The sequence below is a fragment of the Notechis scutatus genome, chromosome 1, assembly GCF_049901735.1.
Source record: "Notechis scutatus isolate UNSWTSFEM ecotype Mainland chromosome 1, rNotScu1.2, whole genome shotgun sequence".
In the NCBI taxonomy this organism is placed as follows: domain Eukaryota; kingdom Metazoa; phylum Chordata; class Lepidosauria; order Squamata; family Elapidae; genus Notechis; species Notechis scutatus.
Genome location: NC_142009.1, coordinates 193271719 through 193297806, shown reverse-complemented (window position 1 = coordinate 193297806; position 26088 = coordinate 193271719). Strand labels below are relative to the sequence as shown.

Sequence of the window (26088 nt, the reverse complement as noted above, 5' to 3'; positions counted from 1 at the left end):
TTGATTTTTTGTTTTTGTCTTTTAATGACCCCGTAATCCCTTGCATTGGGGTGGAGTCAGGGCAACTGAATGGAGCTGAGTGTTTACTGGCCGGATGCCCTTCCTGTTGCCAATGCAGAGTTCACAGCAGACATATTCTCATTGTGCCAGAGAGAGAAATATCTGCCTCTACCTAGACCACTGCACATTCAACAGTTTCACTGATAGCCTTCATTAAACACTTTCTGCAATGTGTAAAATCAATGTCCCTTTGGATCAATCTAGAATAGACTTTGGAGATTGTTTGTTATGGTATCAATCACAGACTAAGGAGTCTGTTGCATTGCGTCCAATTGCTACCTCCCACCAGCAAAACAGTTCAAATTCTTTTTGTAGCTTCTTGTGTGATGCCTGGATCTGCTCCATCCTGGCAGTATGCATTGGAAAGGTGATATCTTGTTCCACTAATGGCTGTTTGATAATATGATACTAGTAGTTTAAATTAGATCCATCATTTTACTGCATGTAATTCTAAAATACCTGTGTCAGGTATTTCCTGTGTCAGGGCTGTAATTCTCAAAAGACATTTTCCATCTGAAATTTTCCATCTGTTGACCTTAGAGTTAAATTAAATGGAACTTAGTTCTATATATAGACGAACAGGATTGCATTATTAAAACCAGTGTCATCCTTATCATCACTAGCAATTAGTTTACATGGAGCAATTATTTTACATGGAGGAAAATTCTGAGTAATTGTTTCCTATGTCTCTATATAAAATGCATCCAACAATGTGGAATTAAAAACTGAAGACTCACCTCAGGTATGTTTCCTTCCCTGCACAAATAGTGAACAGCCTCCATTTTTAAGGCATCTAGGTTGAGAGCATCTTTCTGCAACAGCCTAAAGGAAAATTAAAAATTCCCAGCAAAGCATTATATTTTTAGGTGTTTTCAAGGAAAATGGCTGAACTACAAGACACAGAAGCTACAAACAGAATGGCTATGTCAGCGTTCCAAGTAATGCACTCATAGAAAGCAGAACTCTGAGGCAGGAAAGTTCTTCAAAGAACAATTTATTGAATATATTGTATTGTCATAACTGGTGAAAGCCGACTCTAAACGTTCCCACAGCTTTCACCTAATTAAAAAGTAAACATTTCCCCTTTCTTCACAAGTCACCGGTCATGTGTCCAATCCAGGTGCTGGCCAGTTGCTTGGTTACTTCACTCCTCCTCTGACCAACCACCTGTGAGAATGTCCTTGGTTCCCACAAGAAAAAGTTATTGTTTTGGCTACATAACCCCATCTAACTTTCCCCCCACCCTCTATTGCGTGGCAACCTTGAAGCCTCCAAGATGGCCTCCGTCAGGTTCACTTCAGGGTTGACAGGCTAATAGCTGAGCTCCATTTGGAGAGCTTTCCTGCTTCTATTTTAGGAAAAACTTTAGGGGAGTTAAGTCTCTGGGACACTACTGACAATTAATTGCTTCTGTGGACAAATTAATTTGGGAATTTTATGTGCTTAGGACATCTTCTTGAAAATGTATTGCATTGCTTGGCATCTTTATGTCCCCCTCATCTCCAGCTTTCAAGGCAACTTAGAGAAATGGAAACAAGGCTACACTGTTCACTTTGGCAGCACGTTTATTAAAACTGAAACAAAACAAAAAGATTTGTATGGTCCCTGCACAAAGTTGGGCATACAAAGTTACATTACTTCACTAGAGCAGTAAACTGCCCATCCTTTAGTTCTCATATCATTCTCTACCCTCATTATATAAAATTTCACACACACAAGAAATCAGTGGGAACAGCTGATGCAGGCACCATTTACTTCCACTGGGTGTATGTATGTGTGCGTGCGTGTGCACAGAAAATGCTTCAGCCAGAATAGAAAATGTTTTAAGCCTTCACATATTTGGTTACCCACCATCAATCATGTACAATCCAATAATACTGAAGCAATGACTGAAAAAATGAGTTTCATAGCTACTGACTAGCTAGATCAAGACTGGGAAATAAATAAGTGAAAAACTGTATTACTCTTTTTTTTTTTTAGACCTTTTCCCACTAGTACCTTTGGCTGCTGTCACAGCATCTCTCAGCCATTGTTAATGAGATATAAAAATTTATCTTCCTTACCATCATTTTGGCACTACAAGGTTGGACGACTCTACAAGATGATCTAAGTCACCAGGGGGAGAAATCACCTTTGATCATTGTGCAAAAGCAATGCAGCTGAGATGATACAGCATTTTTAATGGATCCAGACAAGAGCAATTAGGTTGACTCACCTCTGGGCAGTCTCAACTGACTGCTCCCAATCCTGCAAAGCCAGCTGTAGCTTCATCTTTTTTATAAATGCCGGAAGAAAGCGTGGGAAATTCGCAATTATTTGATTCACAGTTTCCAAAGCTCCTGAATAATTCTGACGCGCTTCAAAATATTGGGCCTAGTGGACAAGAAAATGATCACCTGGACACTTTTGTCTTGCTTAAAAAAAAAAAAAAAGACTTTCCAACTAGAAAAAAAAAGTTTTTCTTAGATAATTCCCAGGCTGGTAGACACTGGTAGAAAAGTAGTCTGTTATAACTGCTTATCTAGAACCTGTTTCCCCAAATATAAAGATTTTGGAAGGCATATTAGGTAGTCCTTGATTTACGACTGGCTGCTTAATGACTATTTGAAGTTATGTCAGACCTCCCCAGTGGTATTTATGACCTGGTTCCAAAGTTATAACAGGCCACCCCTCTGACCGTCACATGACTGCATGTCAGGCACTCAGCAATTGCATTTACAGCTCTTTGCCACATCCCATGGCCATGTGATTGCATTTTATGACAGTTTTGCTGAAAACCAGAAGTAAATACTGACCCCATAGTGAACCATTGGTTTACTTAATGACCACAGCGTTAATGGAGTGTGATGGCTCATATGGTTAGGACACAGGGTTGGGGTTAGCAAGTCCATGTTCAAAATCCTAATGGTACTGCATGGCGGGGTGAGCTCCTGTCACTTGCTCCAGCTCCTTGATGGTGACATAAAAAGAGCCACCAGGGGCGTCCCCTCCGCAACAGTGATGTCACTTGCTAATCTTTTCAACCCAGAAGTGCCTTAAACAGTGCCTTCAACATAAACAGGATAGGGGGAGGGAACCACATTGTTTGCTCAACAACCGCCACAAAAACGTTCATAAAGTCAGGCCTGTTAGGTGGTTGGCCTTTCTTACAATTATTGCAACTTATGACCATGATAGGCAGGCTCCATTATGGTCACACAAGTCGAGGACTATTTGTATGTACTTAAAGATATCTTCCACTGAAGGTCATCTGTTTTAATGCTTTTGTATAAAATAAAGCTTTGTGACAAAATAGCAATATTCCTACAATATCCTATTATGTGCAACATGGTTTCTTTGGTCTCCATTTAGTGCGTTATGTGAATCTAGCCAATTGCTGTTTATTCAATAACTATGTTTAAACACATGCCTGAACCAATGAACTTATAACCAGGATTATAATGACTTGCAAAGCAAAACCATTCAAAGCAGTGAATATGCAAAATGCAAGTTTCTCAGCGGAATTTTTTTTAAAAATGCAGCAAAGTGATTGTAAACCTATTCATTTAAAATGCAATTCGTAGTAAGATTTTAAAAACAGAATACATTTGGCCAAATGTAATATTTAAGAAAGACCTACAAAGTTTCTTTTTAAGAAGAAACAAAAAGAACTATTTCTTCTCTACAGTTGCAAATGGTAAAACCCTTTATAGCATATATTTGATTCCCAGACTTTATGTAGATTGCTCTTCAATTCTTAAGTGTAGAATTGACTCAAAATACATCTTTTTGCTTTTCATTAAAGAAAAGCATATGTCAAAGCAAATACAAATAATTGATGATATGATGGCTAAAAGACTTACTCCGGTGAATCAAAGAACGAATTTTGACTTAACTCAGATTCTTAGAACCCATATTCATATCACACAAAATAAGAAATTAAGAGCAGAGAGAGAGAATAAATAGCATTCTGAATACAAATAAGGTTGCTTTGATCTGCTCCTTCATCCTGGTTGGCACTTGCATTAATCTGGGCAAGATCAGTCTGCATCAGCTGCAATGTTTGTTACTAATTAGGGGCATTTAAAAGCTTTTTATGCACTTACTTTACCCATCAAGGCAAAAATATCATTCCCATTTTGGAGCCCTTCATCAAAACATTTTCCGGCTTTTTTAATGCTTGCTTCTTTCCCACTAGTCACATCAAGCCATCCTTTTAGAATCCACCCCTGTAAGAACAAAGCAAAACATTAAATGCTGCAGCACTCTGCTGCTGTTACTGGATACAGGTTTTTTAAAAAAATAAAGTTCTATTTAACACAAATGCAATAATTTATACAATGCAGAAGACTGATGTAAGTTCCATGGTGTTCATACCTGCTGTTATAGCAATAACACTTAGACTTATATACCGCTTCACAGTGCTTTACAGCCCTCTCTAAGCAGTTTACAGAGTCAGCCTGTTGCCCCCCCAACAATCTGGCTCCTCATTTTACCAGCCTCGGAAAGATGGAAAGCTGAGTCAACCTTGGAGCCACTCAGGATCGAACTCCTGGCTGTAGGCAGTGAGTTTGCCTGCAATTCTGCATTCTAACTACTGTGCCACCATGGCTCATGGAATGGCATGGATTTAGTACTGAAAGCATTATGATGTTCCCTATTTATCCATCCCTACTAAGAGGCCCGCTCCAGATAGGCAGAAAGACAACTCTTAGCACTCTATAGCAGGGGTCCCCAACCACCGGGCCCCGGACCGGTACTGGTCCGTGGATCATTTTCTACCGGGCCGCCGGTTTGCTGGGTGCCACCATCTTGTTTCGACGAGAAAGTGCTTCCGGGTGAGCTTTTCCTGTTGGAAAGCGGCGTTTGGGTCCTGAAGGAATCCTCGCGGGGGGTGGCTTCAAACGAAGAGCCGTCCCGATGGCGGAGGAGATTAAGAAAGCACAAAAAGCACAAAAAGGTACAAAGGAGGAGTTGAAAGTGGTGGGGAGAAGCGGGGACGGCTGGCTGGCCGGTCGCTCGGCTCGCCTTGCCTTGTCATGCGTGCTGATGCCGGTACCGGGCCGCGGATCATTTTGTGATGCTGGTACCGGGCCGTGGCACAAAAGGTTGGGGCCACTGCTCTATAGCACTGGCACATTGATGAACTGCTCTAAAAGCTATTGTGAAAGCTAGAAGGACCAAAATCATGAGACCACAGAGACGTTACAGTGAAATCCATAGATGTTAACCGCTTCTTCCACTAAGAAGCAATCCACCTTTAGCCCATCCAGGTAGTCAGGCAGGAAGAGGAGATGTCAGGTTTGAACCTCAAGATGGACATACATAAATTTACATCTTGAAGTTTTATGGTCAGCACTGGCAAATTTTCTGTTCCAATTATGGCCTTCCTAGTATCCATAATAAAACTAGGTTATCAAACAGTGGAATCCTTGAATCTCACCCTTGGATTCCAAGTCATAATCCAGATGAAGCCTGGCATCTTTTCAAAAGCTTATGGAATATTAGCATAACAGAAGTTAATAATAAAGAAAATTAGTTGGTAAAGAAAGCATTTAGGATTTCAGGATTCTTCCATTTAAAATGGCTGGATTTTTTTTTTTTTTAAAATAACCCTTTATAGCCCCCAAGTGATCCAAGATATCTATTCCTGAGTGTTTTGCTACTCCTAAAAAATGGAATATGGTACGATACAGTGAGACAAAGCAACTTGGGAAAATCAGCAAATACATAGGGTGCTCCAAGTTGTGTGAATAGAAGACAAAACTACCACTAGTTACCACCCCTCCCCCTTATATATGCCACTAGATCTGCAGGGAACATAGCACTTGTAAGCCAAGTATGAAATAAGCAGTAGCAGAATACAAACATATTGTGTATCATTGGCTAATGTTACATTCCACTTAAGGAAACAGGCCTCCCAAACATTGAATGAAAGGAAAACTATCAGGCTATTTTGTAACAGTACCAGTGGTGGTATTCTACTGGTTCTGCCCAGTTCTGCTGAGCTGGTAGCGGCGATGACTGAACCGGTTCTCTCTGCCATTCACCTTTATCCTCTGCTCTTGAAGTGCAGCTGCTTAGCGCGGCACAGCAGAGTGCTGCGTGGCACAGCAGAATGCTGCGTGGCAGCTGCTGAAGTGACCAGGATGCCTCTGCGCCTGTGCAAAGTGCACATTTGGTGCGCGTGCGCATGCAAAGTGCGCCCACCAAGCCACGCCCACCAAACCGGTTTTTTGAATCCCACCACTGAACAGTACCAATATTATCCGTTTTCTTGTCATTTTTTTTTGTACTTCTCAAGTGTTCAGGAAGTTAGCGATAATCCGCTCTTGATATGAAAGATGACCGAGAGCGTCACAAGGCAAACCTGGGAGTGATCAAACCTTGTTTATAGCAAGTACAGCACACAACTACAGGGAATGGGTTACCTCTTTACTGCCATTTGAGATCTTGATCATTCTGTCGATGTATTCACGGGCTTTCTCATAGCGGCCTATATGCCACAAGAACAGTCCTGCAAAATATAACGCCTCCTGTCCTACTGTCTTACGATGCTCCTTCAACTTGGCATCAAGATCCATGATAACTCCCCGATCTAAAAACAAGGGAGAAGGAAGCAATAATCGTTTAGTTTGAAGGACCATCACTGAATGTTGATTTCGGCAGATTAGAGGCCTATTGCAAGATATTATATAACAGCAACCAAACCCTATTCAAAACAACAAAGTAAATGTGTTCTATAGAGACATAGAGCAGAAGAACAGCAAATGGTATCTGGTCCAACCAATGCAGGAAATTCACCAGCCTGGTGTCCTAAGTGCCCTACAAACGTCTGAAAAGCCCATCAATTTTTCACCATCATCTGCTGTTGAACAGCTGAGAGACATAATTTTAGCCATTTTTGAAGATGGCTTTTCATTTATTCTTTTCATATTTTCATATTCATATATTCTTTCCATATAATCATAGTCTCCAGAACCCATTCCATCTTTCTTGTTCTTCTTTGGACCTTTTCCATTTGCAGTATTCTTGAATGGTGTCATCCAATACTGAACACAGTGGTCTCCAAGATGTCTGATAAAGACACAGTTCCGTTTTGCTACGATGCTAGATCTATTAATCAAGCTTATACTTCCAGTAACTGGTTTGGCTGTCACACTGTATTTAGAAAACTCAGAGGACTGGGAGAAAACTGGGTCTCTGCAGACTAAAGAAGACTTTTGACCTGCCATTGTCCACAAGGAGATTTGGAAAAGCATGACAGAAATTAAACTTGAGCTTTTACCTATCTAGTGTACTGCAGACATCTCAAACTACAACTTCCATGCTTTGAATCAATGGATGTAAATTTTATTTCCTGGAAATTATGAGGGATAAAACATAGAGGGCATCATCTGAATCCAAATCAGGTAGCTAATTTAGTTAAATACACCATAAAACTGGCCAATGAGTAGTTTATAAATTGAAAATTATGAGATGGACTAGTCATCTTTACCCAAAACATCCATGTTAGGACCAAATGAAATGAAGTCATCTTCCAGGATTTGGAACCTTGTTCCTACTAATAACTGATAATTTACAGAAATCTAATTCCTAATTAGCCAATTATAGGAAGCTTATTTCATATACACTCATGCTAGAAACATAAGCTTTGCTCCTATACTGTGTGAATCTGGGCTTTATAAAGAAAAGATCTTTTTTTTTCAAGTTTGCAAAGGTAACTGGAAGCTATTAGAGGTCAGTTGCCAGAGACACCCAGTTCCTAGATGCAGTGTTGCAAAGACATTTGCTATGTTGATTGGAAAATAATGTTTACAAGAGTTCATAAAAGAATGGAGAACGCGGCGATGTAACTAATCAGCCCTCAAGGAACTTTGTGATAACTGAAAAAGATAAAATAATAATGGCATGGGAGAGAGGCCAGGGAAAAAAGAGCCTTGTTAGAAGAATACATGGTTGGTGGCTACCACAATCCCATCGGGATGGTGAGTTGTGAACATCTCTTTTGTAGCAGAGTTCCACCTGTACCTTCATATCCAAATGGAGAAATAGCATTATTACAATTCACCATGCACAAGTACAAAACTTTTCTGAGTAAAAATAAGTGAGACACTACCTGGATTTGGTCTTTTTTTATGGGCATAGATCATTGCCATCATTGTGCACAGGGACACTTCTTGTTTGTTTTTAATGGATTCAAGACTGAGAAGAGCTTCTTGGATGCGCCCTATGAGAACAAAAACAGTCAGGGTAAGTTGCATTCATTTGTGTAGCAGCCCTTTGCCTTCCCCACTGTGCCTTCTTCAATGTAATGCTGTAATGAACATGTTAGCGTGGGTGAGCAAAGTATCTTTCAAAACTTACATTATTGATTATGTAAACAATTTATGTATTTACAAAAATGATCACTTAACATCGAAAACGCAAAAATCAGGAGATTAAAAAAAGACAATACGGGTAGTCCTCGCTTAACGACTGGATGCTTAATGACTGTTCAAAGTTACGACAAGCTCAAGAAAAGTTATTTACAATCCATCCTCAAAGTTCTGACTGTCATACACAGACAGTGACAGCAGACACATAATCACATGTTTGGTGCTTGGTAATTGGCTCTATCTGTAACAAGTTGTAACATAATTTCTAAAACACTCATTCAGAAGAATGGATTCATTTAATGACCGTGTGATTCACTTCATGACTGTGGTGACTCACATTATGAAATAAAAAAGAGTCATAAAAGTGAGTCAAGTCACACAGTGACCTCTTTGATGACCACAACAACTTATGACCACAATTTCAGTGCCAACTCTGGTTGTTAAATGAGGATTACCTGTACAGTCACCAAAAAATATGCAGTGCTTTCCATACATACAAGACAATTCTGTGAAAGGAGATTGCAGAAAAAATATCTGACCACCTATTTGTCATCCTACAAATAACTTCAGATAATTTCTTGAATAGCATTAACATTATGTAATACTGCATTTGCAATTGGCATCCATTCATGAATTTATAAAACACTACTATTTTTACACACACACACACACACACACAAAATTCATTAATTGCAGCAAATACTGCATTTGGAGATTTAAAACAAAACCCTCACATTCAACCTTTCAAACACCTAAGGTAAGTCTCTTGGTTGACTAGAAAACCATGAATTGCCCAAATGATCCTAAAAGAGTTTATTTGAAGAAACAAATTACAAGGGTAATAAATCAATAATTCTTTTCCTTTGCAACAGAAATTGCAGAGACGGACCACATGGCACTTCAGATATTAAATTCCAACTAGGATACCAGATTTGAGTTGCAAAACTTAAATATCCACAAAAGATTACAGCTAGCGTGATTTTTCTGTGGTTCTTTGACATCATTAGTCTTCCCAAATTTTTCTGCCCAGATTTGCTAGCACTACCTTTACCCATCCATCACTACCAAGAGCTGAGGTTTTGCAGCATCCAGGACTCAAGACTAGTGGTGCTTTCAAATATTTTTACCACCGGTTTGGTGGGCATGGCTTGGTGGGCGCGCTTTGCATGCACACACACACTTTGCGTGCACGCATGCACCTAATGTGCACTTTGCGTAGGCGCAGAGGGTTTCTGAGTCATCTCCTGCAAGCCTGCACTCTCCCTGTCGGTTCAGCAGCTGCCACGCGGCAATCTGCTTGCCGCGCAAAGCAGCTGCGTTTCAAAAGCAGGACATAAAGGTTAGTATGTGGGCCCAACAGCAGAGTGTCGGAGTCAACCGGTTTGGTCCCTGCTGCTCATCAGCGCTACTGGCTCAGCAGAACCGGTAGAATACCACCACTGCTCAGTACCCTAAATTGTTTACCAGGCAGAGAAAGTGGCATGCATGTTTGACTTTAGAACTAAAAGATTTACTCACAGAAACTTTTAAATAATCTTTTAAGTAAGATTATTTATGATTGCAATTCTATGTGCCTCTTCCTGAAAGGAAGGCCCATGAAATGCGATGAAATTTACTTCTATACATTATCAGGTGAATAAATAACACCAGCAAATATGAAAGTATATAAAGTAAAGAATTACCTTCCATCAAAATGCCGTAAGAATGGTAGAAAAGAAACACTGGGTCATTGCCAAATGTCTTCAAGCCTTCATTGGCAATAGTCTGAACATGGCGAAAATAGCCTTCCTGACAGTAGTAATTAATTAAAGCCTGAAAGGAAATTAAGACTTGGATTTATACAAAGCAAGCAGGAGAATCACACTCCTAAAACAGAAAAGATTTAGGACTTCCAAAATCTGACAACAACCTCTTTTGCACAGCTTTTTGGTAGTTCCCTCCAAGCTGGTGCACTTCCCCAAGATGCTACAAATGCAGAATCCTCATGCAAAGAAAGAATTGATCCATGTAGTGCCTAGTCTTCTGGTCTCCTCAGTATTCAAGTATTGTAAAGTTTCTCTGAGTGGCTTGTTGATTTAGCGTATCACGTATTTTCCAAAGGCTGAGAAAAAGTAACTAGCCCAAAGTATAATTATTCCCATTGAACTTGAGTAGGGATTTTAACTTGCATCTCTCCAGCCCCAGTCCAATAACTCTAAACCCTGGAAGTTGGGAGTTGTGATCTCAGCACATTTGAAGGACAGCTTACAAAAGGATGGTGTAAGGAAGAAGCCAGTCTTGACTGATTGCCATCTGTTTCTCTGGCACTTGCCATTTATCTCTGCTTTACAAATATTGACCCCATCACAGTTTATGTTTTGCACATGCATTCTCCCCAAAAGCAAAGCATTCAAACACTTCTCTTTTCCCACAACAAAACACATGAATGCGACCAATAAGTACTATGAAGCGACCAATAAGTATGTCAGCGTCAGCTTTCAAAAACAGTTCAGACACAAACAGAAGCAATGTGGTGGTGGTGGGGTGTTTCATGCTCAGCGGCCTCCAAATTCACACACACCCTCCCGCAATTGCTGCTTCTGGAGCCCAGCAGATTTCCTCACTGACGTGCTCTTCGGATGTACAGTACATACAACTGGCATGACAACTTTCAGAATTTTAGCCAGGAATTCTGGGAGTCCTAGTTCCAAGGTAGCAGAGAGGAAAGGCTCTGTGTGTGTGTGTATGTGTGTGTGTTTTCTCGCGCAGGGGTCTCCAACCTTGGCCCCTTTAAGGCTTGTGGACTTCAACTCCCAGAATTCCTCAGCCAGCAAAAGCTGGCTGAGGAATTCTGGGAGTTAAAGTCCACAAGCCTTAAAGGGGCCAAGGTTGGAGACCCCCTGCTCTAGCGTTTCATGATGTCCTGGGTTCATGGGCCGAAGGGGTTGGACTCGCACATTCACTCACAGCTTCTTTCAAAAATCATAGATCTCTTCAGCTGGTCAGGAGGAAAACATGTCAGCGCTGGATTTTAAGGCAGAAAAGCGAAAGTGGGGTGGGGAGGAGGAGGGCAATTTCAAAGGCCCTGGAGAAAAAGAGCAAAGCTATTCTTTTCTTTCTTTCTTTTCTTTCTTTCTTTCTTTTTCTTTTTGCCGTCCGATGCGGGGGCCGAGGCCAAACCCCGCGGGAAGAGGACCCGCTCCTCCACGCAAAACCTCGGGGAAGGGGGAGCCTGCCAGGTCTTCCTCGCCCAGCTGCTGCCGGCGTTGTTTTCCCCGGAGCTTAGAGCCCTTCCCATAGGAAGGAGGAACACAACGCTGGGAAGGAGAAGCAGCGGAAAACGGGGATGCCATTTCCAGAAGGGAGGGAGGGAGACGCGAGGCGATGCACAGGGGCGAGGAAGTGGGGGAATAGCCGCGCGGTGGAAGGAAGAAGGGAGGGAGAAATGGGAAGGAAGGAAGGAAGGAAGGAAAAAGAAGGGAGGGAGGAAAGGAGGGAGAGAAGGAGGAAGGGAGGGAGGGAGGAAAAGGAAGAAAGGAAAAGGAAGAAAGGAAAAGGAAGGAATGAAGGAAGGAAAGGAGGGAGGGAGGGAGGAAGGAGCAGAATTTCCAACCAACCTGCAGGAAGGAAGAATCCATGGCCGCTGAAGAATCCAAGCGGTAGCAACACTCGTTGCCAGTGCAACAGGATGGCCCCCAAACGTCAGCAAAAGGTGGAGCTTTAAGCCAGGAGCGACGCTTCGCCTTTGAAAGGCCGGAGAGGCGGGTGGCGTCAGCTCCACCCCACCCCTCCCCTCCCCTGGAAATTCCGCAGTGCCTTTCGGCGGGCTGGGATTCGGCGCCTCCCGCAGCTTTTTTGCAGCCCGCAGCCAAAGGACGCGAGGCCGAGCTCCCCTCCACGGAGTCGTTGAGTGGGCCTGCACCCGAGCTCGGCTGCCTCGGAGCCGCGAAAAGCCCCCCCCCGCAGTCCATTCTGTGTGGACCGGATCCTCTCAATCCCGCCACCATGCCCCCCCACCCCCTCCGATAACAGAACGAAGTGGAGTCTTTCTCCCAGCTCTTCCCAGGGTTCTCGAACTCTGCGCGGGATCCTAACCCTGAAGGATGCGTCCGATGGGTTGCTGTCAGGATCCATTGCCTGATGGAGTTTATTCAGTTGGGTGCGTGTGCACACAAAGACGACGACGACACCTTTATTATTATTATTATTATTATTATTATTATTATTATTATTATTATTATTATTATTATTATTATTATTATTATTATATTTTATTATTTTATTATTTTATTATTATTATTATTTTATTAATAGCACTAACCTAGGTGATCTTGATTTCATGGGCATTTTAAAAGTATTGTTTTTAAATACAAACTATGTAAGAATTACGAAATGCCCTATCTTTTTCTCGCCTAAGAGGGGGCGCTGCATCCAAGCGGATTGATTGTGTTCCCTCAAGTCGTTGTCGATTCTTAAGCAGCTACACAGATTTTCTCCCTGACAATCTATTATTCCCTGGTCTGGTCCTTTCAACTCTTCCATTGGTGCCCCATTGAAGTTACATCTCTTTCATTCCGCCTTTCCCAGCAATGCAGCCTTTTCCAGAGATTCTCAGAATTGTCTGAAGTAGGATAATTTGAGTCTGATCATTTACATGCACTGTAAGCTCCCTTACTCAAAAGTAATTGTTCTAACTAAGCCAACTGATTGAAGCTGGAGTCCCAAACACAATGTCTGAGCATCTAATACGTGCCATCTACCTCTCCCTTGGCACACCCTTATTTCGATTCTTTGCCTAATATGCTGCTGATAAAATATTTTATTCTGATTAATTGCAAAATATAACCACTTCATAGTTACGAATTGCAATTTCCCCATTTGTTATTTTAGCATCCTCCAGAGATTTGCATGGCTCCTACTCCGCTGTTGTTCAGAAAATCTTTGAAAACCTATTTTTTCCCCTGGGTTTTATGTAAGAATGGCTATTAATTTCATTTAGGATTTTATGCCTGGTGAATGGTCTTTTCGGGATGCACACTGTTTGTGCTTTTAACTGTTTTATTATATTACTTTTTTGTAAGCTGCATGGAGTGGCATGGAATTGGGCAGCCTCTACATCTAATCAGTTAATGCACTTTGCCATATATACATTTATTTGTTTATTGGGGGGAGTTGATCTGGGTATTGTAAAGTTGGGGGGAAAGTGAGCTGATGCCACTGGTAGGGAATTTGTCCTAAGGGGCAAGGAAATCGCTTAAATGCTTAGAATCTAGGGGCCCAACTGTAGAAAGAACAGAGGGAAAGTTATGCAGTAAAGAAGGAGAAATAGAGGTTCATGGGATAAAAGAAAGAGGGTCTTCCCAGATCACGGGGAGATGTCAAGGAAATATTTATTGGGACCTTCTGATGAAAGGGGAAAGCCACCTACAGAATGGAGAAGAAGACAAAAAACTAAGAGTTTGGAAAACATGGAAAGATGTGAATGCAGAAACATATATGCAGACTTAGCGACTCTTGCTTCTCCCAAACAAGATTTGACCAAATATATGCCTTGAGTTATGAATGACCCTGAACAGGTCCATGGTTAACAAGGACGCCATGAATGTGTGCGCTGCCCAGATTCAATATCCGTTTTGGTAAATTAAATCCCCAAGGCCAAAGAGGGGCTATATTGCTTTTTGGAATTGAAACCAGAAACGGTTCAAGGAGGGATTATGTTTTGCAGCTGGAAGGACAGCGCAACAGCAGCAATCCCTATTGTCTCTAAGGCCCAACCCAACCAGTGTTACATCTGGTTATTATCTGCGAAGCAAAGCCTGTGACAGCTCTCAATGCCTTTCTCCGCCCTCTTCCCCACAGCTTCCCCTGGTCCTAAACCCATGTGAGCATATTTCTGAAAGGGGTCCACCCAGTTCTCAGTTACGCATCTCAAGTTGGTCACCTCGTCCACAATCAGATTATGAATGAGGTCAGATTGATTACAACTCCATTTGGCATTCAGAAGAAATAGCCATAGCCCAGGGCCACTGAGATCCAATAACTTGGTATAGAAGCAAATACTGAGGACCAGATCTCAAACAGCATCCCTGACCATTTAAGATTAAGGGAGGAACGGAATAAAGCTTTAAAGTGAGAGAAAGGTTTCTGGTTTTAAAAGGCTAAAGGCTATGAAAAGCATTCAGGAGAGCTAATAATAGAAAGATAAGCAAAAGCAAATGGATGATGGGTGAAGTTTTTTCTTTCTTTCTCCTGGTGTGCCTGTTAAAATTGAAGGGAGGTAGTTCATCAGGCAAGATCCAGGCCTTCCAGCAGTGCATTCGTTACCACTTAGTAACTGAGTCCATCCACCTTGCTGTTGGTTGTTGCCTTCTTCTGTCTCCTTCCCAGCATGAGAGCTTTTTCCAAAGAACTAGGTCTTCACACAATGTGTCCAAAGTAGGATAATTCAGGCCTGGTTATTTGTGTCTCAAGTGAGAACTTGAGTTGATTTGTTCAATAACCCATTGGTTTGTCCTTGGCTTTCCACAGTGGTTTTCCAGCACCAAAGTTCATAAACTACCTTGCTCTTCAAAGCCCAACATGAGCTTCCTTAGAGAGAGAAAGGTAATAACTCTATTAAAATAACACTAATGTCCTACAATAATTGCACACATAAAAGTTAGAGTTATTTGTCATGGAAAATTCAGAACAGCAGAGGACACTGAGGAGAAATAAAGTAGCTGAGCCCTAAACAATGGGAAAGGAAAAAGGTTTATGGAAGTTGATGGCCACAAGGTGGGAAACTTCTTAGCATTTAGGTTATACTTTTAATGTCCAGATGTCCACATTGACTGTATTGTAATAAATATATGAACATCTGTTGATGTCTTAGAAATATGTTAGATTTAAAGGCAGTTTATTGCCTTTTCTACAGTAGGTCTATGCTTTCTTTCCTAGGTTAGGGCTTCCCACATGTTACTTTTTAAAAAATTTATTATGTAGACCAGGGGTGTCCGGGGGGCTGGATCTGGCCCCAGGGGCTGCTTACGTCTGGCCCACAGTGCTGCTCAGGAAACAGCAAAGAACTGGCCTGTGGTGCCTCTGCAGAGGGTTGCAGGAGGCCATCGCAGCCAGAAATGGAGCGCAGGAGCCCGTTTTCGCTGGCAGAGTACTTGGGCCACCACAGGCGCTCCCGACACGAGTGACATAGAGCTGGCCACGCCCACCCTGGCCACGCCCACTACACACACACACATACACCAAGGTCAAACATAACCCTTACGCGGCCCTCAATGAAATCAAGTTTGACACCCCTGATGTAGACTGTTTAATTCACTGATCAATTCAATAAAGATTATCTCCCAACTACAGTGGCTGGAAATACAGTAATACAGACACCGGATGGCATCAAAGTGGAGAAGGCTGATGTAAACCAGGAAGGGTGCAGACATCTCTTGCACTGGAGCAAATGTATTCCTTCTCTCCTCCCCCACCAAAGCACATAACATAGTCTTCAAATTTGCCTTATAGGGTTGATGGATGCTCATTGTAATAGTAATAATGGGGAGAGGAAATTACCTTGTTTAATTCCACTGACGGACATAATTCTGGCTCATGGCAATGTATTCCTTAGCAAAGAAAAACAACAAGAACCCCGGACATAGAAAATCAAAATAATCTTCCTCCCCCCATGAATTTTCAATTGAGGGAAGTTTGTATTATTTCTTGGGCAGAGCAGAACTCCTGCTGCATGTGGTCTACAACCAGATTTTCCATCCTGAAAAGAAACCCCCATCAAGGAATGAAACTGTTTTAATTCATACTTACTGCAATATTTCCTCCCCGCTCCCCCAATCATTATGGAAATATGTTTGTCTTTGTTAATATTACCACACTATGGCCACTGCAAAGAAGGCCCAACAGCACCTGCACTTTCTGACGTTGCTGAAAAAGAGTGGTCTGGGTGAGAAGTTGCTGGTTACTTTTTACCGTTCTACCATTGAGAGCATTTTGGCATACTGTGTAACGGTGTGGTATGCAGGATGCTCTGCAGTGGATAAGAAGATGCTCCAGAGAGTTATAAACGCAGCACAAAAAAAATCATCGGTTGCTCTTTCTTTGGAAGAGATTGCGAAGTCCAGACTCCTCTCTAGAACACTAAAAATCTCCACAGACCGTTCTCATCCTGGACATTCATATTTCAAATTGTTACCATCAGGGAGGTGTTATAGGTGTCTTAAAATGAGGACTAATACATTGAGAAACAGTTTCTTTTCCAAGGAAGTAATTGTCTTGAATCAAACAGTGCATTTGTGTTTTAGTCCTATTATTATGATAATTATTTTAATTTTTAAATACTCTGTAGTGTGATTGTGATGTGGTGTTTGGGGCACTGTGCTGGAGTAGCTTTCAAGTTTCATTGTATTCATGGAATTCTATTAAATGGAATTCTATTCTATTAAAAAAAAAACTTTTAAAATGGGACAATTCCTCAGACGTATCTAGCCAAACAAAAATTGCCTTATATTTAATTTGCAAAGTGTTGCCCATTCTTTAGAGCATTTTTTAACTTAATAATTGTTATTTCCACAGTTCTAGTACAGGTAGTCCTTGACCTATGACCACAATTGAGCCCAAAACTTCCACTGTTAATGTTAAGCAAAGCAGTTAAGCCAGTTGTGCCCCATTTTATCTTTTTTTTCTGCCATAGTTGTTAAGGAAATCACTACAGTTGTTAAGTGAATCATATGGTTGTTAGGAAAATCCGGCTTCCCCCATTGACTTTGCTTATCCAAAGCTGGCAGGCAAAGTAGCCAATGATGATCGCATGATCCCAGAACATTGCAGCTATCATACATGCATGCCAGTTGCTGAGTCCCTTAATTTTGATCACATGACTATGGGGTTACTGCAACCGTTGTTTGAAAACCAGTCATAAGTTTCATTTTTCAGTCCTGCTGTAATCGTCACTGAATGGTTATATAAGTCAAGGAATACCTGTATGCTGAATAATAGCAATATATGGAGTCACTACTTTCAGGCAACCATTAAATTAGCTGTTGATATCTTGGCAAATAAAGTGAACTAGCTTCCAACACATACACAGAATTTCCAGCAGTCTCTGGCTAGGAAGAAAAGCCCTTGGTTTTCAAACCGCAATAACCATTTTTCTAAAAATCACTTTCCTATATTGCACATGAATTACACATTTCGGTTACGTATTTCACTAAACGTAGCCAAGCAGAAAAACTTAAGATAATTCAGTGGAACAGGTAGAAAATACATGATGACAAGAAAGGCATTTAATTAATCTCATACATTAGTCTCATATGTTGAATTTATGTTTACCAATAATGCTCCATCCCATAATTGGGTAGACCAGGTTGCCCTGATAGACACTGGCAACCCCCCCCCCACTTAATTAGTCTCAGATATAATGCACTGATACCCTTGTTCTAATACGTTTTGACACATTAAGCCCCAAGTCCCAAAAGTGCAGGATCCATACTCAAGTTGATATGATCTTTCTATTTTTGGGATTGATGGCCCAAAATCACTGCTCATGATGTTGACAGATACACATTTTCAGAGGATAATGTAGTGACCTTTCTCAATACACACCATATGCTTGAATTCTTGTCTGGATTTACTTTTTTTCTGGGGAAGAAAGTAGGATTACTTCTAAATTGGGCACAAATGCAAGCACCTTCCATTTTTATTTTCAAAGATGATTTTTGCTATCAGCTTTTCATTTAAAAGAACTTTTAAAACTTGAAGGTTGGGTGGTGCAAAGAGTTTGTGGGATGCCAAGAAGTCTCTTGGATAGGCTGGTATCCACAGGCACAAATGAAGGACCACAGAGATGATACAGCTTTCCATCTTGGAGCAAGTAAGTGGTGGCCTGGGACTGTTTCATGCTTGAAATGATGATCATGATCTGTGAAAATTGAATACAGCATCTCTAGCGTTGGATTCAGGGAACCACATACATGACACCAAATGCTGCCATGCCATTTCTGTGTTCTCTTTCGTAGCAAACTTTCTAATATCGGTGGAACTTTGTTCCGTGTAAGCATGTTTATTAACATTTTAGTTACATTCTTCTTTATGACAGAGATTGAATTTCATTTTTATTTTAGAGATGAAAAATAACCAAGGGAATTACAATAAAAAAGTAATCTTTATTATTTTTGCACATTGGTAATTATGTATAACATTATTGAGAATATTAGTAGCATTTCCTGCATGCAATTCAACAATACAATAAGTTGATAGTTTATTAAAAGAAAGCATCTATATTTAACATATATAAGAAACATAAAATTTCTGGATGTATTTGGTTATATAATTTTACTATTCTTTTCTGTGAAAAAATACCGATGTATTACCAATGTTTCTAAAGCATGGAATCAAATAAATATACACAGTTAGCGTTAAATAATTCCAGGAAAAACATTGTGTTTCTGAAAAAAAAAATTGCTACATTTTCTGATGCAGGCACAGCTAAAAATATTAAACCAAATCTTATATCCTTTTCTTACAGCAAAGAATAGCTGTTTGGAAGCTAGCAAAATTGGGATATTTCTTTCACAAATCATTGAATTATTGCATTTTGAAAATATTAGCAAGTACAATTTAAAAAGCAGAAAGCTACAATTACCCGTCTCTTCTTCATTTCTTGTTTTCTGATATTCTTTCATGAAAAAGTGCTATGGAAAGAATCTAACTTAAAAGGCTGCAACATCAACCTGAAGATAAAATTCTTTCTTATTTTATGTACATAATGCTCAAAAATAACACAACTTGATCTTTACAATATTTATATTTCCTTATAAAATTCTACCCACATTATTTTCAACAGGTTTAGGCATTTGCAGTATACTCTGTACAATTTGGCTATACATTGGATTTGTTTACTTAAAATGTTAAAATGTCAAACAAAAGAAAAAGATTTCTCCAATATTGCTTAATGATGGAAGGGGATGAGGTCTTGTTGAACTCTTTTTTTTCCCGCTTTACCTCTGACATTCGGCTCCCTGTATTTAAAATTCTGGCCAGTCTAAAGAAGAGAAGCGTAGGCAATATAAACATGCATTGATTGAATCCAAACTACCTATAATGGTACAGAATACATCGTTTTACCTGCTGAAAGCTTGCACACTAAACTTATTGTGGTACATACATAATGTGCTCGGATCGTTATTCATTTGCTCAAACGTGCACCACAAATAAAGGACTATTTACACAACAGAGGGCTCTTCATTAGACACACATGTTGGCAACCCCGCTGAGAGCTGAAGATGGCTAAACAATATTGCAGGAGAAAAAAAATTAAATATATTATAATGGAGTTGGGGGCCTGTTCGAGACTGGTGGGGAAGAGAGGATCGTTGGAGGTCACACTGATGTAAGTGACACCACACAAGATAAGACAAACAACCAGGACATAAACCAGTAATTTCCGACTCCAGTTCTTGTGAGATTTAATTGTCTGTGCAAAAACAATCCATTTGGTTTATTGTTGGTTAAGCACCTCAACATGGAACATTCCTTCAAGGTTAACAGAATTGTTGAAAACCTGTTGCTCTTTCTAACCAAATGCTTTCCCCCCACCCCCATGCGTGATTGAGAAATGCAGCATGCCTCCATGCAAATCATTTTGGTGTGCATATAAGAGAGTCATAACATAGAACACCTGGGCCTCATACTGGTAATTTACTACTTACCCCCTTTCCCAACATAAACCCCATTTACAAAAATAGTCACAATGTGTGAATTAGAAACAAAGAAAAGGGTGAATCCACCAACCCAGATTTTGTAAAAAGATGACAAATATGGCAGTTGAAATGCAAACAGTAGATACACTAACTGTACTAAGAGTTGTATGCTTAACACACACACACACACTCACATTCACACACGCACACACCAAAGAAAAGATAACTTTTTCCCCCTCAACTCCTTTTACTGGTCCCTACGGTCTAATTAGCCATTTTTTTCTCCTCTTCAGCAGTGTCAGCTGGTAATGAAAACAGTAACCTCCTGTCATTCTTTCTACATTTTACAGTTGTGTTTTGATAAGGGGTTGCTGTCTTGTTAGAGGCACTGACCTTAGGAATACAGTACATTTGTAAAAACTGTCTGTTTGGCAGAGACCACCTGGAGGAGTTCTGTTGACACAACTACATTACTCAACACAGGCTGTAAACAATTGGTCACCCAATCACATAGATTTTTATTTTTTCTTTTGTACATCTTTGCCTTCCTTTTCATGTTTTTCTTCAACTGGCTTGGTTACACGGTCATAGGATGGTGGGCAGATAGCTGTTGACATGGTCATGTCTGTCTTTTCGGTGTAAGAGTTTTCATTCATCTTGTCAACGAGGAATTCGTCTTTAATACGTTGGCTAGCCCCTCCTTCGATTTTGTTTTTGTTATTTAAAAATGAAGCTTGTTTTATTGTTTGTGCCAGACGATAACGCCTGTAAGCCCGTTGGATAATGACAGCTGATAGCTCCTCTTGTTTCCTTTTTAAGGTTGTTGTGATGGGCTCATAGGAGGCTTTGGATGGGTTTGACTGCATAAAGCGGTCTTCCATCTGAATGCGGAGAGCATCCATCTCTCCGCTTTCCCCCAGAACACGTTTGGTGAAAGCAAACAATATATCGAGGCAGTGAATTCTGTCACCACTTACCATGGGGAGGTCCATTGCAATAAGCTGAACCTTGTTTGGTTTAGGTAAGTGAAGAGGAGGCTCCAGAGCAGCTGCAAACTCTGAAAGTTTTTCAAATTCCATAAACTGTGTAGCGTCCGGGTCAAACTTTTCCCAGACCTCATAAAACATCTCAAAATCATCCTCGCTCAAAGGCTCAGCACTTTCTTCAGTTGCCACACCAAAGTTCTCCAAAATGACAGCAATATACATGTTGACTACAACTAAAAATGAGATGATTATGTAGCTGACAAAGAAGAAAATCCCAACCGAAGGATTGCCACAGTCTCCTTTGATGGGACTTCCTGGGTGGTCTTTTTTAGGGTCGCAGTCTGGAGGACTGCTGTTCAGGATGGGCGCAAGCAAGCCATCCCAGCCAGCAGAGGTGGTGATCATAAAGAGGCAGATCATGCTGTTGCCAAAAGTTTCAAAGTTGAACATGTCATCAATGCCAACTTCTCTCTTCACGTAGGCAAAGTTGGACATTCCAAATATGGCGTAGATGAACATGACCAGGAAAAGGAGGAGACCGATGTTAAACAAGGCAGGGAGAGACATCATCAAGGCAAAAAGCAGGGTGCGGATTCCCTTTGCCCCCTTGATTAGACGCAGGATTCGACCTATCCTGGCAAGTCGGATCACTCTGAACAAGGTGGGGGACACAAAGTATTTTTCAATGATCTCTGCCAAAAACATACCTGTTAAAACATTAAACAAAAGAATCAGAGACATTGTTTATCAGCATCAAACCTTATCTTCTCTTATTGGAAAGTCGTTGCAGAAGCTACCTTAAATTAAATTTACAAACAATTGGTTCCCAGTTTGGTTTGGGGGATAGAAGCAAGCCTTGATAACTTCCCTGGTGGAAGAATGGACAAGTAGTTGTGCCCCTTAGTCTTGGATAATCTCAGGGATATTTAAGACTATTGATCATGGCATTCTTCTAGATCAGGGATGTCAAACTCGCATCGCCACAGTGGCGTTATGTGTTAGGATTTTTTTCACCTTTGCTAAACCGGGCGTAAGCAGCATGTGACGCATCTGGCCTGTGGGCCGCAAGTTTGACAGCCCTGATCTAGATTATGCTGTTTGAGGCTGGAGTTTAGAAGGCTGTGACTTAGGACAGCCTAAATCCAGTATCAAAAGTAATGGTAGACTTCTGCTCTCCTGAAAGTATTTGGCCTGCGGACTATTACCAAGCTCTATCTTGTCTTTTATGCTACATTATTTAACATGTATATGAAAATACTACATGTTCATATGTATTTAAAAACTGGGAAAAAGTGTGATTCATCTACATCTAAATGTATTCACTCAATAGTTTAATAAATTAACATTCTAAGTTATGAAAAGGCATTTCATAACTTAGTTAATTAGCTTTACGTACTTAGATTTGTTAATATTTTTGTTTTGTTTTTATATTGTTCATATAAACTGGTCTAAACTATTTTATTAACCACTATTAATCATCTAGATCTTTATGCATTTTAATTTAAGCCCTGTAATCTCTCTCAAAAAGTGTACAAAATGCTTGTGTTAAAGATACTAACATATAATGATAATTTTAAAATTCAGCCCTCATGGAGCATGAGACTGTAAGCAGGAAAAATTGACTATCTCATAATAAACAGCAATGATGATTGAACAGAATTTGGCTATTCTTCGGACTATTATCTATGAAGTGTCTTGAAACAGGGTTGCCAGATCGCAGCTTGGCTCTGCGGCCAAACTCAAGTCAAAATACGGCCAAATTCGGCCAAATTATTTTCTCTCACGGCCAAATTTTCCGGCCAATTTTTTTTATGCAATATAACATGAGGATATATTGTTTTTTGAACTGTTTTTAAATAATCAAATCATAAAAAATAGTCTTTATTCGACAACGTGATGTGACGTCATGGGAATTTCTGCGTTTCTCTACTCACATCCAGGCTAGGCAGCTCACTTCAAATAACTGCTACTACCGTTTGGAAAGCTCAGGGCCAAATGCAGCGATCCTGAGGAGGGGGGAGCTAGGGCATGAGGGTTTTTAGGGGGATTCCCCCCACCCCCGATTGAAAAAATATAATCACTAAACAAATAAAACGACACAAAAATGATCTGACAGTCAAATTAGAGAACAAGAAGATAAACAATTCTATGAAGTTTGGGATCTTTTTTATCAATGGTTAGATAAAACAATATAATAATAGAATATATATATATTTTGGTTTTGATAATATTTTTAGAATATTATATTAAGATAGATTTGGTATGATTTTACGATTTGTTATAAATTAACTAAATTATAGTTATCTCGCTTAAGCATGAATTAGTTAAATTATAGTCAAATGATTGTTTAATAAGGATATTAGGATATATAATTGTTCATTGATAATATGAGTTATTATGTAATATAATTATTATGATGACTATGAAATAGATGCACAAAAAGAAGTGATAAACCAACCGATACACTGTCTGTAAATTTATGAAGAATGATGATGTTCTTATGTTATGTTTTATGTGTTTTTATTTGTTGTTAAAATCAATAAAACTTTTTTTTAAAAAATGATCTGACAGTCATTTTCATGCGAATATATTGTATTGAAAACCGGTATTCGGCCAAAATTTCAATTTCACAGCCAAGAAACTTTCATACGGCCAAATATATTTTTTCACGGCCAAACAGATTTCTGTACGGCCAGATTTCTCGAATTTGGCCGGAAAAACAGCCATATGGCAACCCTGTCTTGAAAGTGAAAAAGAATGAGGCAGGCATCTGTTTCCTTGTTACATAATTAAGTCTTTGTGGCAATTTAAATAAAAGGGGCAACCAAAGCTTTTAGTGATTTAATTTCCTCCAAGGCAGTTGAACTTATACAGATGTACCACTGAATCTCTCTTTCAAAAGACCCGAAGGTTAAGACTATCGGGTTAGTTAATGTCAAAACTCTTTATGTGTAGTGGGAACAAAATACTGGTATTTTGCCAATGTGAAGGGTCTTCCTATCATGCTTGAGTCATAATTTTTGAGGTAAAGTTTAGGCCTCACAGCACTCTGAATTGGCTTGGAAGGCCTCATGGAATATAAAATGGAATATATAAGAGCTAAAAGGACAAAGGTTAGACGGAAAGAGCCTGAGGCCAATAGATCCATTACAGAAATTATGCAGATCTGTCAACCACTTCTCTCACTGAGAAATGAACTCCTTTCAGTCCATTCGGACACATAGGAGGGAAAAAGATGAAAGATTTGAACCTGGGATACAGTCAGCAGTTCCTGGTTTTTTAGTTCTATTATGTCTCCTTCTATTATCCATAAAAATGATCTTATGCCAGTGCTGTGTTCCTGAGTCTTTGCATTTTACCTTTTGAGTTTGATTAATGGTTGGATAAACAAACACTTCTTGAAGAAAGCGGTTGGGGAATTTGTACTCTCAGATTGCCCCCGTTAATGTGATGCCAGATTTAGGTAATATGCTTAGGTTCCTCAAGCATATTGAGGAAAAAGAGTGATGGATATCTGATAATTTGAGATCTAATAACCTGTTTGGAATCTGCATCCTGGATTAAGATTACATTGCCAAAGGTATCATGATGAACTTTTTACTACAAATATACAAAAAAAAAACCACAGTACCCAAATAACAGGTATATCTATGTTCCGCAAGAATAATTTATGTAGGGAATTCATTTATCAGAAATTGAATAATAATAAAAGCTAAATGTGAGAAGATTCAAATTGTTATAATAGTTCTTACCTACAATGGAAAGGATGACAACCACAAAGTCAAAAATGTTCCATCCAATTGTGAAATAATAATAGCGTAGGGAAATTAGTTTGAGGACACATTCTCCAGTGAAAAGGACAATAAATATAAAATTAATGCGGTAGAGAATATCTTCTGTTTTTTTACTTTGATCATCTGTTTCTACCATCATGGTGATCATGTTAAGGCAGATAAGAATCATAATACTGATGTCAAATACTTGTTGAGTCACAAAATCAAACACCATGCCTTGATATTTGTTCTGAAGTATAGAAGAAGAAATAATATTTAATGGAGACTATGGTGGGCACATTTAAGTAGAATTTAATTGAAATAAGGAGCTATAATACAGGTAGTCTTTGATTTATAACAGTTTGTTTAGTGACCGTTTGAGGTTACAACGGCACTGAAAAAGTGACATGACTATTTTTCACACTTATGATCGTTGCAGCATTCCCATGGTCACATGCTCAAAAATCGGATGCTTGGTAACTGACTCATATTTATGATGGTTGCAGTGTCCTGGGGTCATGTGATCATCTTTTGTGACCTTCTCACAAGCAAAGTCAATGAGGAAACCAGATTCACTTAACGGCCATGTTACTAACTTAACAATTTCAATGATTCAATTAACAACTGTGGCAAGAAAGGTCACAAAATGGGGCTTATTTAACAAATATTTCACTTAACAAATATTTCACTTAATAATAGAAATTTGGGCATAATTGCCATAACTCAAGGACTACCTCTACAACAGTATGAGAATTAAAAAGCAAACAAACTAAATGTCTCCCCACTTTTTTCTCTGTCCATTAAATTAATTTAAAATTACTTTTTGGTTGTGTCTAGATTGGATCATATTACTTACCCCTGGCCTTGGTATAGGTTTCTGAGGCTTTTTAGACCCCAATTTTTTCATTGCATTGTAGTACTTTTTCTGTTCTTCTGTCATAAAGATGTCTTGGCCTCCAAAGTAATGGCACGAAATGAAAATTGGTTATAATCATGTTCTTGTGTATAGGTCTTAAATATAAATGCATTTACAACATATTACAAGCTAAAAATAAACATTGGGCCTAATTTATTTTTATAGTGAAAATGCTACATAATTTTAACCAGGTTTTAAAAAAAGTGACACATGTTCAAACTGCAGTGTATTTTTTTTCCTTACAATTTGTTGAATAATAAATGTACTTAATAACCAGCATGTTTCAATAGTTATTATTAAAGATTTTGTTTAGAGACTGCT

General features: G+C 39.6%; 2 protein-coding genes across 8 annotated transcripts in view; both read right to left on the bottom strand.

The window, feature by feature from the left end:
* TTC21B (tetratricopeptide repeat domain 21B) overlaps positions 1 to 12162 on the bottom strand; it is a 43658-nt gene extending 31496 nt beyond the window's left edge. For 2 of the 3 annotated variants that reach the window (XR_015746523.1, XM_087949800.1), the window contains exons 1-7: positions 12014 to 12134; positions 10100 to 10229; positions 8159 to 8269; positions 6471 to 6637; positions 4146 to 4268; positions 2276 to 2433; positions 798 to 882 (exon numbers count right to left, since the gene is read on the bottom strand). Coding sequence is in view for 2 of the 3 variants with exons in the window: in XM_087949800.1 (XP_087805926.1) it covers positions 798 to 882; positions 2276 to 2433; positions 4146 to 4268; positions 6471 to 6637; positions 8159 to 8269; positions 10100 to 10229; positions 12014 to 12034 (795 nt within the window). In the remaining variant the exon portion in view is untranslated. Of the gene's footprint in view, positions 1 to 797; positions 883 to 2275; positions 2434 to 4145; positions 4269 to 6470; positions 6638 to 8158; positions 8270 to 10099; positions 10230 to 12013 lie in introns of all 3 variants that reach the window. The other variant, XM_026674494.2, reaches the window with a different exon arrangement.
* Positions 12163 to 18572: 6410 nt separating this feature from the next.
* The window catches only part of LOC113416487 (sodium channel protein type 1 subunit alpha), a 100424-nt gene continuing 92908 nt past the window's right edge, over positions 18573 to 26088 (bottom strand). For all 5 annotated transcript variants that reach the window (XM_026674375.2, XM_087949796.1, XM_087949799.1 and 2 more), the window contains 3 exons: positions 25708 to 25812; positions 24831 to 25101; positions 18573 to 21785 (listed from right to left, as the gene is read on the bottom strand). In XM_026674375.2, the coding sequence (XP_026530160.2) occupies positions 20611 to 21785; positions 24831 to 25101; positions 25708 to 25812 (1551 nt within the window). In that variant the 3' untranslated portion in view covers positions 18573 to 20610. The remainder of the gene's footprint in view (positions 21786 to 24830; positions 25102 to 25707; positions 25813 to 26088) is intronic.